This window comes from Myripristis murdjan, chromosome 22 (assembly GCF_902150065.1).
Source record: "Myripristis murdjan chromosome 22, fMyrMur1.1, whole genome shotgun sequence".
Taxonomy (NCBI): Eukaryota; Metazoa; Chordata; class Actinopteri; order Holocentriformes; family Holocentridae; genus Myripristis; species Myripristis murdjan.
This window is the reverse complement of record NC_044001.1, coordinates 10,921,217-10,933,862: the sequence shown is the minus strand read 5'-3', so window position 1 is coordinate 10,933,862 and position 12,646 is coordinate 10,921,217. Positions and strand designations below refer to the sequence as shown.

General features: G+C 43.6%; 2 protein-coding genes across 3 annotated transcripts in view; one reads left to right on the top strand and one right to left on the bottom strand.

The window, feature by feature from the left end:
• The window catches only part of stag1a (STAG1 cohesin complex component a), a 47,077-nt gene extending 42,642 nt beyond the window's left edge, over positions 1–4,435 (top strand). The window contains exons 26-32 of one of the 2 annotated variants that reach the window (XM_030044329.1): positions 206–408; positions 879–1,047; positions 1,222–1,338; positions 1,607–1,721; positions 1,831–1,911; positions 2,716–2,750; positions 2,886–4,435. In XM_030044329.1, coding sequence (XP_029900189.1) covers positions 206–408; positions 879–1,047; positions 1,222–1,338; positions 1,607–1,721; positions 1,831–1,911; positions 2,716–2,739 — 709 coding nt within the window. In that variant the 3' untranslated portion in view covers positions 2,740–2,750; positions 2,886–4,435. Of the gene's footprint in view, positions 1–205; positions 409–878; positions 1,048–1,221; positions 1,339–1,606; positions 1,722–1,830; positions 1,912–2,715 lie in introns of both variants that reach the window. The other variant, XM_030044328.1, reaches the window with a different exon arrangement.
• Positions 4,436–5,261: 826 nt separating this feature from the next.
• On the bottom strand, positions 5,262–12,080 carry pccb (propionyl-CoA carboxylase subunit beta). The gene is made up of 15 exons (XM_030045061.1): positions 11,816–12,080; positions 11,083–11,202; positions 10,893–10,961; positions 10,753–10,809; positions 10,464–10,577; positions 10,149–10,259; positions 9,624–9,732; positions 9,297–9,417; positions 9,103–9,184; positions 8,863–8,986; positions 8,352–8,459; positions 7,781–7,881; positions 7,105–7,203; positions 6,820–6,919; positions 5,262–6,096 (listed from the first exon to the last, which is right to left on the bottom strand). Exons 1-15 carry the CDS (start codon positions 12,044–12,046, stop codon positions 5,975–5,977), a joined length of 1,668 nt encoding a protein of 555 aa, XP_029900921.1. The 5' UTR covers positions 12,047–12,080; the 3' UTR covers positions 5,262–5,974.
• Positions 12,081–12,646: the final 566 nt, after the last annotated feature.

Genomic DNA, 12,646 nt, shown 5'->3' with positions numbered 1-12,646 from the left:
ATCTTTTTTATCTTAAACCTCCCAGTCTCCTAAACAATGTCAACTTGATCTTCTCCATAGCATATAATCATCACTTTTTTTCATTTTCAACCTTATTTTTCCATTGTTGAATGTAAAATGTGAAATGTTTTAAAATGTTTATGTTGAAACCCCATAGTAAAATTATGTAAGACTGAACATACCAACATGCTGCATCTCTCCTCAGCCACTCGTACCTGGAGAAGTTCATGTCAGAGTCCATGTCGGAGCGTCGGGAGGACGTGTGGCTCCCGCTGATCTCCTACAGGAACAGCCTACTGACGGGAGGAGATGAGGACCGCATGTCTGTCACCTCAGGCTCCAGCAGCAAGACGGGCTCGGTCCGCAGCAAGAAGGGACGGCCGCCGCTGCACAAGAAACGCATCGAAGGTGAGCCAGCAGGCCCACATGAACACGTATAGGTAGAAAGTAAGGTTACCCCAGTGTGTGTGGGTTGGTTTAGCTGTGCAAATGATGATGCAGTTTTTGCAATCATTCAGGCTCCCCACAGCTCAAAAGAAAGTAAATACAAGTAAGATTCATGCCTTTGGGTTGGCCCTAGAGGCGAACTATAACCCAAATGACCTCAAACCCCTCACTATTACAAACTATTCGATAGTTCAGGGAGCGCATAGTAAGCAAGATTGTGCAAGCATGTATTGGATTCCTTTCAACTGTTGTGCCTCCTGTTGAATGTGATGAAATGCGTACGAGGAAGAATACAAAATGTTTAGAGGAGTGTTGAGATACAACGTGACTGCAAATGAGTCGTTTTTTTGTCTCTGCCCAGTCAGTTTTCTCACTTATTTTGATCATTTGCCTGTTTTGTCTTGCCGACGTTTCCCTTTGTGCATTTCCAGAGGAGAGTAGTGTGGAAGGCTCGTGGATGATGCGTAATGACACCCTACAGACACCGGGGGCGCTGCAGACCCCTCAGCTTACATCCACTGTGCTCAGAGAGAACAGACCGGCAGAACACATGCCAGACCCAGACTCGGAGCCCGGATCAGAAAACGACTATGTACACAAGTGAGTGCACGTATACTTACACACGTACTTCCCATAGGCGCAAACAAGTTGAGACTTAAAAAGTAAAAACATATTCAGGCACATTACCCACACTCCCATACGACACACAGAAAAAGGATTCAGTGTATGAATCAAAGTGGAGTGTGTTCACCATGTGTCTGTGTTTGTCCTCAGTCCTCAGATGCAGATGTCGTGGCTCGGCCAGCAGAAAATGGAGGAGGTGAACAGGAAGGACCGGACGGGCATCAACTACATCAAGTCACGCAGCAACCAGGGCGTCAGACAGACTGTGTAAGAGTGTGTGTGTGTGTGTGTGTCTGTGGTTGTGTAGTTTTAACTCGATTCCAGTGTAGACAATCATGGGGAGTCAACAGGCCTCAGAGCAACTTTTGTCCTACGCTTTGCTGTTATCTCTTAAAAAATAAAAATGAAATGCCACTGAAATTGTTTCTGACAAAAAAACTGATAAGAAAAGAAATGAAATGCACATGGACGTGATTCTCATTGTGACTGTTTTTATCTTTTTTCCCCACGTGTGTTTTTTTTGTCCTTCCTCCAGTCGTGGGCTGATGGAGGATGACGCAGAGCCCATCTTTGAGGACGTGATGATGTCATCGCGGGGCCAGCTGGAGGACATGAACGAGGAGTTTGAGGACACTATGGTGATTGACCTGGTGAGTGACATCACTTTCTTTTGCCCCCGCACTCGGGCCCGTTAATTTGTCCCAGTTGTCCGGTTTCTTCTTTATTCTGTCTCTCACTCCGGTGTTTTGTCCTTCTCAGCCACCGTCAAGGAACAGACGTGAGAGAGCGGAGTTGAGACCGGACTTCTTCGATTCAGCGGCAATGATTGAGGACGAATCAGTAAGTAAATGACATGAGGAACTGAGTTGGTAAAACCACAATGAACTCTATTTACACCTTAACATTGATCTTCAAATCGAATATTTAGGTTACAGTGAAGATAAATATTATTAAACCACATTGCAGTCTAGTAAGCAGTGCTCTCAAATATGTCAGCGCTTAAATTACCATAGAATTGGGACTTTTTTGTATGTCAAGATGCTTGAGCCAAAATTTCAAACAACCTTTTGCTTTGTAAAGATACATGGTACTCAGTGTTTGTAATGGCTTGACACTGAACCATCACCACTTTATGTTACTTGAATGTAACAGAAAGCTTTTGCATTGATGCCATTCCTGTCCCGTGCTTTTAGTGCCATACATAATGCATAAAACTGGCTGTGCTGCTGATTGCACTTTATCTTTGTGATTCTACTGCAGCAGAGTGGCCAGCTTGTTTTTGTTTTGTTTTGTTTCAGCTTTGTGAATTACTCAGCAAGAAACTCTGGTCTTAAAATTTAAAGGTATCCAGTGTAATTTCCCTTTTTGCCAGTAGTGTAACTGTCCAGCCTCAAAACTCATTTGCATAGCCTTGTTTTGGAATATTTTGAAAGTTTCATGTGTAAAATGTGGCCACCATGTTCATTGTGTGCACGTGATGTAAAGAAAATGGGGACCCGGTTTTCTGACGGTGCACCATAGTGCCACCAGTGGTCACAAACTCCACTGGGTGCCTTTTCAAGTTTGTTTTTTTTTCTTCCTGGAAAGTTCACCACATGACTGGAGCATTGAGTCTGACCTTGTCTCTCCTTTCTGTTGTTCCAGGGATTCAGCATGCCCATGTTCTGATCTGGGACGAGGTAAAGTTCCTGAGACCAGGATCCAAATCAGGAGCAAAGGGAGGGGGGGTTGGGATGTCTAACCCGAATCGCCTGCCAATCAGACTTTTGAGAAGAAAAAACACAATGTCGAAGTACTTTTTCTCTTTCTATAAGACATGATGGGAGGATGTTTGCGGAGCGGGTCCAATGACGGATCGTGGATCGGCTGGATCTCGCCCCGGAGCGTCAAAGCACGGATCCGCCGTCTTCTTTCAGGCCGGCCGGAGGATCCAGCCCAGCACTCACAACGTCCTACAGAGTCAACTCACGACTATCAAAAAGAGATGGTTGCTCCTCTTCTTCTTCCTCCTCCTCCTCCTCAGTCCGTCGGATCAGCTCTGTTAGCGGGCGCTGGCGGTGCTCTGGCTAATCTTGCAGCCGGCTGATTAGCGCCCGTGTGTCCGGTGTGTCAGGTTTTACGGTCCCCTTTTTTCCCACAGATGTACAGTTGTTTGGTTCCGCCCCCTGTCGGCAGCACAGAGCAGCGCAGCACTCTGTACAGGCCCCCCCTCTTTTGGTGTCACACTCAGATCCGTCTGGCTGTGCTCAGCTCAGAGGATCTCAGTACAATATTAAATGTTATACTGTATATCTTTCCTCTTATTCCCCCAAACCAACCCCACCTCCTCTCTGTATGCCATCGGAGTTCATGTACGTGGTGCCTGTGGTGTGTATACTGTGTTGGTCAAGGTGGTTGATTAGATGCTTGCACACACACACACACACACACACACTGACTGACTTTAGACTGACGTGGAGGAAGTGATGTAATTGTGTTGTGCGTGAAGTCGGTGAAAAGCGAGCGTTGTCATTTGACGGTTGTTTGACAGGCAGGCAGTGAGCCACACCCCCAACCTCGGACAGAAAAAAGCCCCGTCCTCTCAGTACTGCACACACCACCGAATCACGGCTTTTTAAAGTAAAACGGTTGAAAAAAAAAAAAAAAAAAAAAGAAATAAAAAAGAAATAAACATATTTTGAACTCTGTAGCTTTAGTACGAAAATTTTAAATCAAGTGTGTTTTTTTGTTTTTGTCTGATGTTTGTACAGCTCTTTCTTGAATATGTATCTCGTTCGTTGCCAAATTGTGGCCTACTTATATTCCGGTCCCGATCCCCCTCCTTCCTCTTCCGTAACTCATAATCTGATGATGAGCAAGCCAAGACTGTTGCTATGGGTTATGAGCTTAATTGTTAGATGGTTCAGTGTTACAGCAGATTGTGTGTACGGTTCAGTCGCCCACTGTGGTTCCTTCCTGAGGGAAGCCCGCTCACTTTTACAGGTCAAACTAAGTCTTTTAGGTCGTACACCCACAAATAGCGTTAACGGATCCAGAAAACAACCCAGTTGAAGATTTATCGTCAGTGTTTCATATCCAGTGCAGCGATGGATCTGTACTGCTGTCTTGTGGGATGGATTTGTCAGCTGGTTCGAATGTGTCCAGCCGTCGGCCGCAGCCCCGCGTCGGCTGCTCGCCTCCTCCAGCAGTCACTCTCAAGTTTTCCCTTCAGCTGGGGTTGGCAGTCCTGTAAATATCAGAGACAATTGGATCTATTCCGCGGTGCAGTTGACATCACTTGCCCTTAAATGCTCTAAAAGCCTGTTTTGTTTTGTTTTTTTCTGTGAACTTAAATTCTTTTTAATAAAATAAAATCTGTAATCGATTTATGGATAGGCTACGGCTTTTTTGTGCTTTTACTTTCGCTACCTAATGTGTCTTGTCTATTTTTGTTCATGTCAAAATGTCAAATTCTCAACTTTAAAACATTCTCACGCCAAAATGTAATGGTGGACACAAAGCTCACAATGTCGTGATATCCTAAAATGTCCCATAGGTTATTTAATACAAATACCCCTTCATGAGGATTCAGTTCCTGTGAATCCTCTTCAGTCAATGTCGACAGGCATCAGAGAGTTCACTTTAGTGCTTTCTAAGACATTTTAAAGTCAAATCTTAATGAAATTTGAGGCAGATTTTTGGACAAATCATTTGTCTTAATTGAACATTGCAGGTTAAGTTTCTTCAGGTTTTATAACATTAGAATTGTGACTTTGATGTAGAATGACTCATTTTGACAAAACTAGACTGAGAAATGAAATACATATGATTGACTTAAAGACCAATACCTATAAAATTGAATTTTAAGACTTTTGAAAATGGTTTGTGGTATTTATTACCAAACAACATACAACTTAGTCTTCGACTGCAATGGGATTTGGTAAAAGAAGCTTATGTCCACATAATCACACACAAAACACAGGCAAGTTACTTTAAAAAAATGTAATTTTATTGATACTGTGGGGACTGCATCATTTATACTTGTCAAATCAATTCAAAAATACCACAGACAAAGAAGGGGAGGTTACCTACAGCTTAGAAGTTATTGCATCTGCAGAGGTAAATAAAACACACATTACGCTTTAGAGTCCATGATTTATTTTACAAACGGCAGCACAGGGCCTGCCAAAGAGAAAAGGCACAGTTCCAGGTTTTGCTTTTTGCTCGACCTCAACAGGACAAATGCTCCCATACAAGGAGTGTGTCTGAAAGCTCATACAGTGGGCATTGAAAGTGGAGAACCAAAGGAAAATTCAGGTCAAAAACTAACATCACAGAGGAAAGTAACATTTGAGTTTATCATATTTAACATGTTTGAGTTTTGCACTAAAACCAGAATGTTGATACCAGTCTTTTATTTTATTTACTATATATGTGACATAATCACCTGTCCTTTCAGATACAACCTTGTTCTCAGTGTTGGAGCGTACTAACATTTATGACCAATATGGCCACCGTGGGACATGGCAAGCATTTTATATTTGCTGCAGCATTGTATTATGCCATCCAGGTTCTGTGTGCATGTGTGTGTGTGTGTGAGGATCCTCCTGCTGACATCCTGCAGTCATATCAATGGTAAACATGGTGGTACTCGGATGTTTTCCAGTGGAGTGGTGAACGACATTTTACAAGCAACAGCAAAGAGAAATAATGTGATGTGACCCACCGCTAGTAGAGGCTACCAAACTCAGCACCAATAGATATCCTCACATTTTGACTGCAACGTCAATTTAATGAAAAATCCCACACCGAGAACCTTTAAATAGTGTTTTTCGGTATACAATGTGTGTGTGTGTGTGTGTGTGTGTGTGTGTGTGTGTGTGTGTGTGTGTGTGTGTGTGTGTGTGATTGTTTTGTTTTGTTTTTACAGAGGAATGTTGGCATGTTTCTTCCAGGGGTTGACCTGCTTCTTGCTGGCCAGCACCTCCAGGTCTCTGCAGATCCTCTTGCGAGTGGTCGACGGCTCGATGATGTCATCCACAAAACCTGATACACACACACACACACACACACACACACAAAGTCTGTTAGGGGGGCGGGTGCATCATCTAAAGACAATCATAATCATGGCATGTCATCGGTATTGGCCGATTTAGGCTTTAAAATGAAATCTTGGTATCCCTTAAAAAGGAAATTTCTGCCGATTCATGAAATAAGTCATTTTGCCCTGGTTGTGGCTGATGTCAGGATCGTCTCATAGGATCAATCATACAATTTTGTTTGGAAGAAAGTGTTATACAAAAATAAATATGGCATGTTTTACATAACCTAAGTAGTCTTCTTATTTTGGCCAGTGAAGGTGTACATCTTGAAAACCATTTTTTTTTTTTATGTCTGCATCTGCCGGTAGGCCATCACGATAAGAGTAGGCATAATAAAATGTTAAGAAGAGATTTGATTGTCTCTGTAATTAGGTGGAACAAAAATATGTGCATATATTGGTATTGACATTGGGCAAAAGAGTTAGAAAATATTGGCAAACAATCCATCGTCTTGCATCCCTAATCACAATGGCTGTGTGTCGTGTTGTGTGTGTGTGAGGAAAGTTAATGAGGAACGGTGGGCTCTACTTTCTCCCGTACACTCTGTTCACAACATATCTGGGGGACTACAAACAAGTGTAGCTGTCCTGTGTCCCTGCTGATAAGTGTCTCTTAAAAACAGGTGAGGATGGTGACAAATTCAGAGAGAGTGAGAGAGAGTGTTTACCTCGAACAGCAGCAGGGAAGGGATTAGCGAACTTTTCCACATATTCAGCCTCCGCCTCAGCTTGGTTCTCCTTCCCTCTGAAAATAATCTGAACGGCACCCTGAGAGAGAAAAAACACACCGTGCATGCGCTTATGATTATTTTATTCATTTTCACCAAAATAACAAATGCTTATAGAAAGTTAACAGAGCCTAAAGTGGAGTCTTCAGATTCCTTGTTGAACCAAATCAGAAAGAGAGTCTTGGAGAGAGAAAGATGCAGACAGAAACACTTGGATGTTTGTACCTTGGCGCCCATGACAGCGACCTCGGCGGTGGGCCAGGCGTAGTTCATATCTCCTCTCAAGTGTTTGGAGCTCATGACATCATAGGCTCCTCCGTACGCCTGAAAAAAAGACATGTTTGTATTTCTACGTCTGCCAGGACCTTCTTGGACTGCTTTCATACAGGTCCTTAAAGGCTCATTTATACTTTGTCACATTAAACTTTGAACAGATGTCTCTGAGCAAAAAGATGCGATGCTGCGCACATGAAGGGAAAAAAACAATATGATGCTCTTTGTAAACTTGCTCGTCCAACAGATTCTTCCATGTGTGTTTGACTCTAATATGCAAAATATTCAGTGTTGGTAAACTCTTGCCAAGGCCATCTGTGCGTCTCTGTACTGTTTATAGACGAAGAAACATACAAATGATGATATTTTCTCACTTATTTTGCCAATCCTTCCTCTATTCCATGCATGTTGCTGTTGGTTGTTAATAACCAGCTGTTTATGGAGGTGCAAAGCTTCACTTTGGCAACAAATGTCCACTCGCTCTGCGGGACGACTGAGTGGCAACATGGCAAACTCGCAGATGTGCGCAACATCTTTTTGCTGAAAACGAGAGACGGCTGCCGACAAAGTCCAATTCAGCCTTAACACTCGTGTCCTTGCCAAGGCCATCTGGTCCACACACACCTACCTTCCTGGTGATGATGGTGATTTTAGGGACGGTGGCCTCTGCAAAGGCAAACAGCAGTTTGGCTCCGTGTCGGATGATGCCTCCATATTCCTGAGCCGTTCCTGTTGAAGGCCATCACAACCATAGTACTGAGTGTGAGTGAGTGAGCAACTGTCTTAACTGAGTATTGTTCTCTTCTGAATTGTTTCTCTCTCAATAATCTGAGTACATGCGTTCTCTGGTTATGAGAAACCTGGTCAAGGTGCTTGCCTTTGACACACTTTGGTTAGTATGGCAGACATACATCCTACTCTCTTTGCTCTTTTGTCTTTGCAAACTCATTTGTACGTTTTGATGTCAACAAAAAGATCATAGCAGTGAGTAGTATTTGCCACTCCTGCAATCGTCATTTCTTTCCCCGATGTGCTAACACTCAAAGAGGAGACAGCAACTGGCATCTGTGCCTTTTAACCCTGTTCTGCAGGCAGGAGGATATGTCTGTAGACAGAACAGGTAAACTGGTGATTCATGTCAACAGGGATACTTAATAGCTAATAGCTAGAGTCCATTCACTAGGAGAATAACAGAATACCTGGCAGGAAGCCCGGCACGTCCACAAAGGTGATGATGGGGATGTTGAAAGCATCACAGAAGCGTACGAAGCGGGCTCCTTTCACTGAGGAGTTGATGTCCAAACAGCCTGAAGAGCGAGGCAGAGAGGACAACAGACTGACTTCAAAAACATGTCAGAGTGGAAAATAAAACGGAAAACAAATCAGCAGTCAACGATGCCCTCTTTTCTTTGCTTATTTTCTTCCGCCGGGTTATGATTAGATGATTAAAACTGACAAAAGAGAAAGAATACAAACTGTGCAGGTGAGATAAAGAAAACTCCAAGGATATCATCAAATAACTGCACACCAAGAGGAAATAACACAAGATATACAAAGAGCTTATCAAACTCTGTCCAAACCCAAGGATGAAAATGGTACAAAACAAAAACAACCAAATGCAAAAACAAAATGAAATTAAAATCCTAATGCAAAAAATAATAATATAATGTGTACAGTGACCGTTTCCTCTTTCCCTCTTACTTTACTCACCAGATGCCACTTTGGGCTGGTTACCCACAATGCCCACAGTGCGTCCATTCATGCGAGCGAATCCCACCACAATGTTCTTGGCATAGTTGGGCATGATCTCAAAGAAATCCCTCTCATCCACTATCTAGAGGTTTTTATATGAACAAAAGAGGACAGTTTTACAAGCAGAAGAAATTAGATTTTGCGTAACTACACATATGCAAGTGTGTGGGTGTGTGTGTGTATGTGTGTTTGTCATACCCCATGAATAATGTCTAACATGTCGTAGGCTTTAGTTGACTCCATGGGAACGATGGTGTCCAGCCCGGGTACCAGACGATCACTGTGAGAGGAGGAAAAGCACCAAAGAGTTTAATAAAGCAAAGAGGTGCTCCCACTTCCATGAGGAGAACTGATTGGTTGTTCAGGACGGTCGATGTTGTGTGATTGGGTACCTGGGGTCGTGGCACTCGATGACGGGGGAGGCATCCTTGTTGCTAAGCGGCAGGAAGTTGAAGAAGTCTCGGAGGTTGAGCAGGGCGTCGATGTCGTTCTCAAATGCGCGGTGGGCCACGCCTGAGGACATGAGATAAAACAGTTTAAAACCCTCAAACCACCTCAGTCTCTCTGAGTTAAAGTATTTTTTTATTTGTTGTTTTTTAATCTCCTTATTCTTTTACGTCATGTGTCGTGTGAATAAATAAACCTAAAACCATTAAAAAAAAAAAAAAAAAAAAAAAAAAAAAAATCAAACAATAATTGAAAAAAAGACACAAACTGACCAGACACTGCTGTGTGTGTCTTGGCTCCGCCAAGCTCCTCTTGAGTCACATCTTCATTGGTGACTGACTTCACAACATCAGGCCCTGTGATAAACAGGTATGATGTGTCCTACAGACACACACACACACACACACACACACACACACACACACACACACACACACACACTCAATTACTTTAGCTTTCATCTTTGATTTCAGGCTTAAAAAATCCTAGAATCCAAGAAGTAGCAATGCACAATAATCAGTATATTGTAATATGTTACGCCTTTAGTTTCCACATTAATTATAGAAGACCGACAAGTAAACAACACTGAGACTCGTTATTCAAAATATAAAGTCTAAATTCTCTAAAATGTCTTTGGTCTAATTTCTGTGATAAGGCAAAAGACGCCAAGAGTGTAGTCAAACAATTTTGTTCCTGACATCCTCACACTAATGACTGCAGTTGATAAAATGCAGTGAAACCATCAGGATTTCTGTTCTAGCCCCGGCTGAGCGTCCCACCCTGGCAGGCCTCCGTACCTTGACCATGAAGGTGAAGTCTGTGAGGGCGGGGGAGTAGACGGCCCCTCCTGCACAGGGACCCATGATGAGGGAGATCTGAGGGACGACGCCTGAGGCCGTCACATTCCTCTGTCGATGGAGATTTTGTTTACTTTTGATGCACAACCACGCAACACAACTGTACATTCTGCACACAAACATACTGTACATGCTGTTATACCACAACTGCAGGGATAAAGGACTATTTTTTTATAGTGAGGTGAAAACTTTACCTCCATAATGATAATATTGTGATTAAATGTACAGCCCTATTACAAAGTGGACGAAACCTACCAGGAATATATCTGCATATCCGGCTAGAGACTCCACTCCCTCCTGGATGCGAGCGCCTCCAGAGTCATTGAGCCCGATGACCGGGGCTCCCACCATCACGGCCTGGTCCATGATCTGAGCAGATAAATTATGTATCCAAAGGAAAATTTTTATATGTTAAGAATCGAAAAGATATAACACTTCATAGGTATCTTCTTTGTTTTTCCCCACTAGTTCATGCTCCCCATGCATGTGCGTGCTCACAGGATATGAAACTGCAATAACACTCCTGACGAGTCCACCTGCCTACCTTGCAGATCTTCTGTGCGTGAGCTCCAGACAGACTGCCTCCAAACACTGTGAAGTCCTGCGAAAAACAGGTAGAATATTACAATTTAAAGTTTTATGTTTAAAATGTTTGATCCCCCACAGTTTGGCTGCATGTTGTACCTGACTGAAAACGTAGACCAGTCTGCCGTTGATCCTGCCTTGTCCCGTCACGACGCTGTCACCTGGGAACTAGGACAGAGACAGAACAGACATACTTTGTATAACAAAAAAAAAAAAAACAATATCTCAAGGAAGGATTAGTATCTCATCTCAGGTGACGTGATGACATAAGAATGAGGCTGCTCGTTACCTTGTTTCGGTCCTGCTCCATTCCAAAGTCGGAGCAGCGATGCTCCACAAACATGTCATACTCCACGAAGGAGTTGGGGTCCAGCAGCAGCTCCACCCGCTCCCGGGCTGTCAGTTTACCCTGCGACAGACATGCCATGTGAACTCAAGCAGCACAGTGACTTTGATATGCAGACTACGCTGTCCTCTCTCACTGTGTAACATCACATCTGCACATCTCTACACAGCCGGTCCGGCTACAGATGACTAAATTTATTTATTCTTTGCAGATCCCAGGAATGTGAAATTAAGCCTGTGCCTCCATGTAAGCCAGAGCGTAGGTTCAGCTACAGAACCTGCCTCTGGAGTTGGGATTCAGTGACTTGCTCAAAGGCACGAGAGCGACAAAAAGGTCACTGAAGAAAGTTCAACAAGGTAACCTTACTATTGGTGACAGCTTAGGTTAGAGGAAGGTTGGATGTTCAAATCCCATGATGAACTCACTGACTGCAATAATAATGTGTATGACTTCATATGACTGTTAGCTGACCACTGTCTCAACAGGCTGTCCCCCTGCATACTGTCTCCCCTCAGCAGCAACTGTCGAGGTGCCCTTGAGCAAGGCTGTTTCCTCCCAGCTGCTTCACTCGAGGTTGTGTTGTGTTAGGAAACTATGAGTGCTAAATCTAGAATCCCCAAGTACAGAGAGGCCGAGGAAACTAAAGAGCCAGAGCATGAATGTTAGCAAACGATACCCTCTTGTGCTGTGCATCAATTCTCTTCTGACCTCCCCCGACCAGCGCCGCCTTCCGTTTCTTGTCAATTCTCTCCTGCACGGACAGGTGACTGACAGAATACCAGCGGCAGTCCAGCGGCAGGCTCGTTTGCGCCACTGCGCCATGTTTAACTTGCGCCAAACTCCGGAAAGATGCCCTCAATCCGCTGACGAGCCCGCAGCTGCTCCGTGCCACCGTGAACGCCGCCATTGCTGTGCCTGTTCTCGAATGACGGTGGGCGGGGATTGAAAGACTGAGATTCGAGCCAATGGCGAGCGGACGAGATCTCCCTCAGCCAATCAGAAAGAAGGAACTCGCGCAGAGGGGCGGAACTTGGACAGCAATCAGGATTTTTTTGTAGTTCGTGGTTTGTGAGCTGAATGTCACTGAAGTAAACTACATTTCCCAGCTTTTCACACGTGAATGAGCTGTTGAACCGTGCAAAAAAACAAATTCAGAGGACTTTACAACCACGAACGTGAAACCTGAGGCATTCAGAGGATGTCTGGTTTTCCAGGTTTATTGACAATAAAGGACAGTTGCTCGACATCCAATCGCCAAAAAATGTCATTCTTACAGAAAATCTCCAAATGTAAAACGTTTTCACACCAAATCAAAGCATGTATTTTTCTATGGTGTTCATCAAGGTCTTGGTGTCCTAATGTGGTATGTTGGAAGGAATTTTGACAATTTTTATTCATTTTCAAGTGGACAAAAACGGTTAAATTTTGCACCAAATCTGTGTAATAAATGGTATCAACAAAAAATTGCTGCAACATCCTATGACACATAAGCAAGCACGGAAATGGC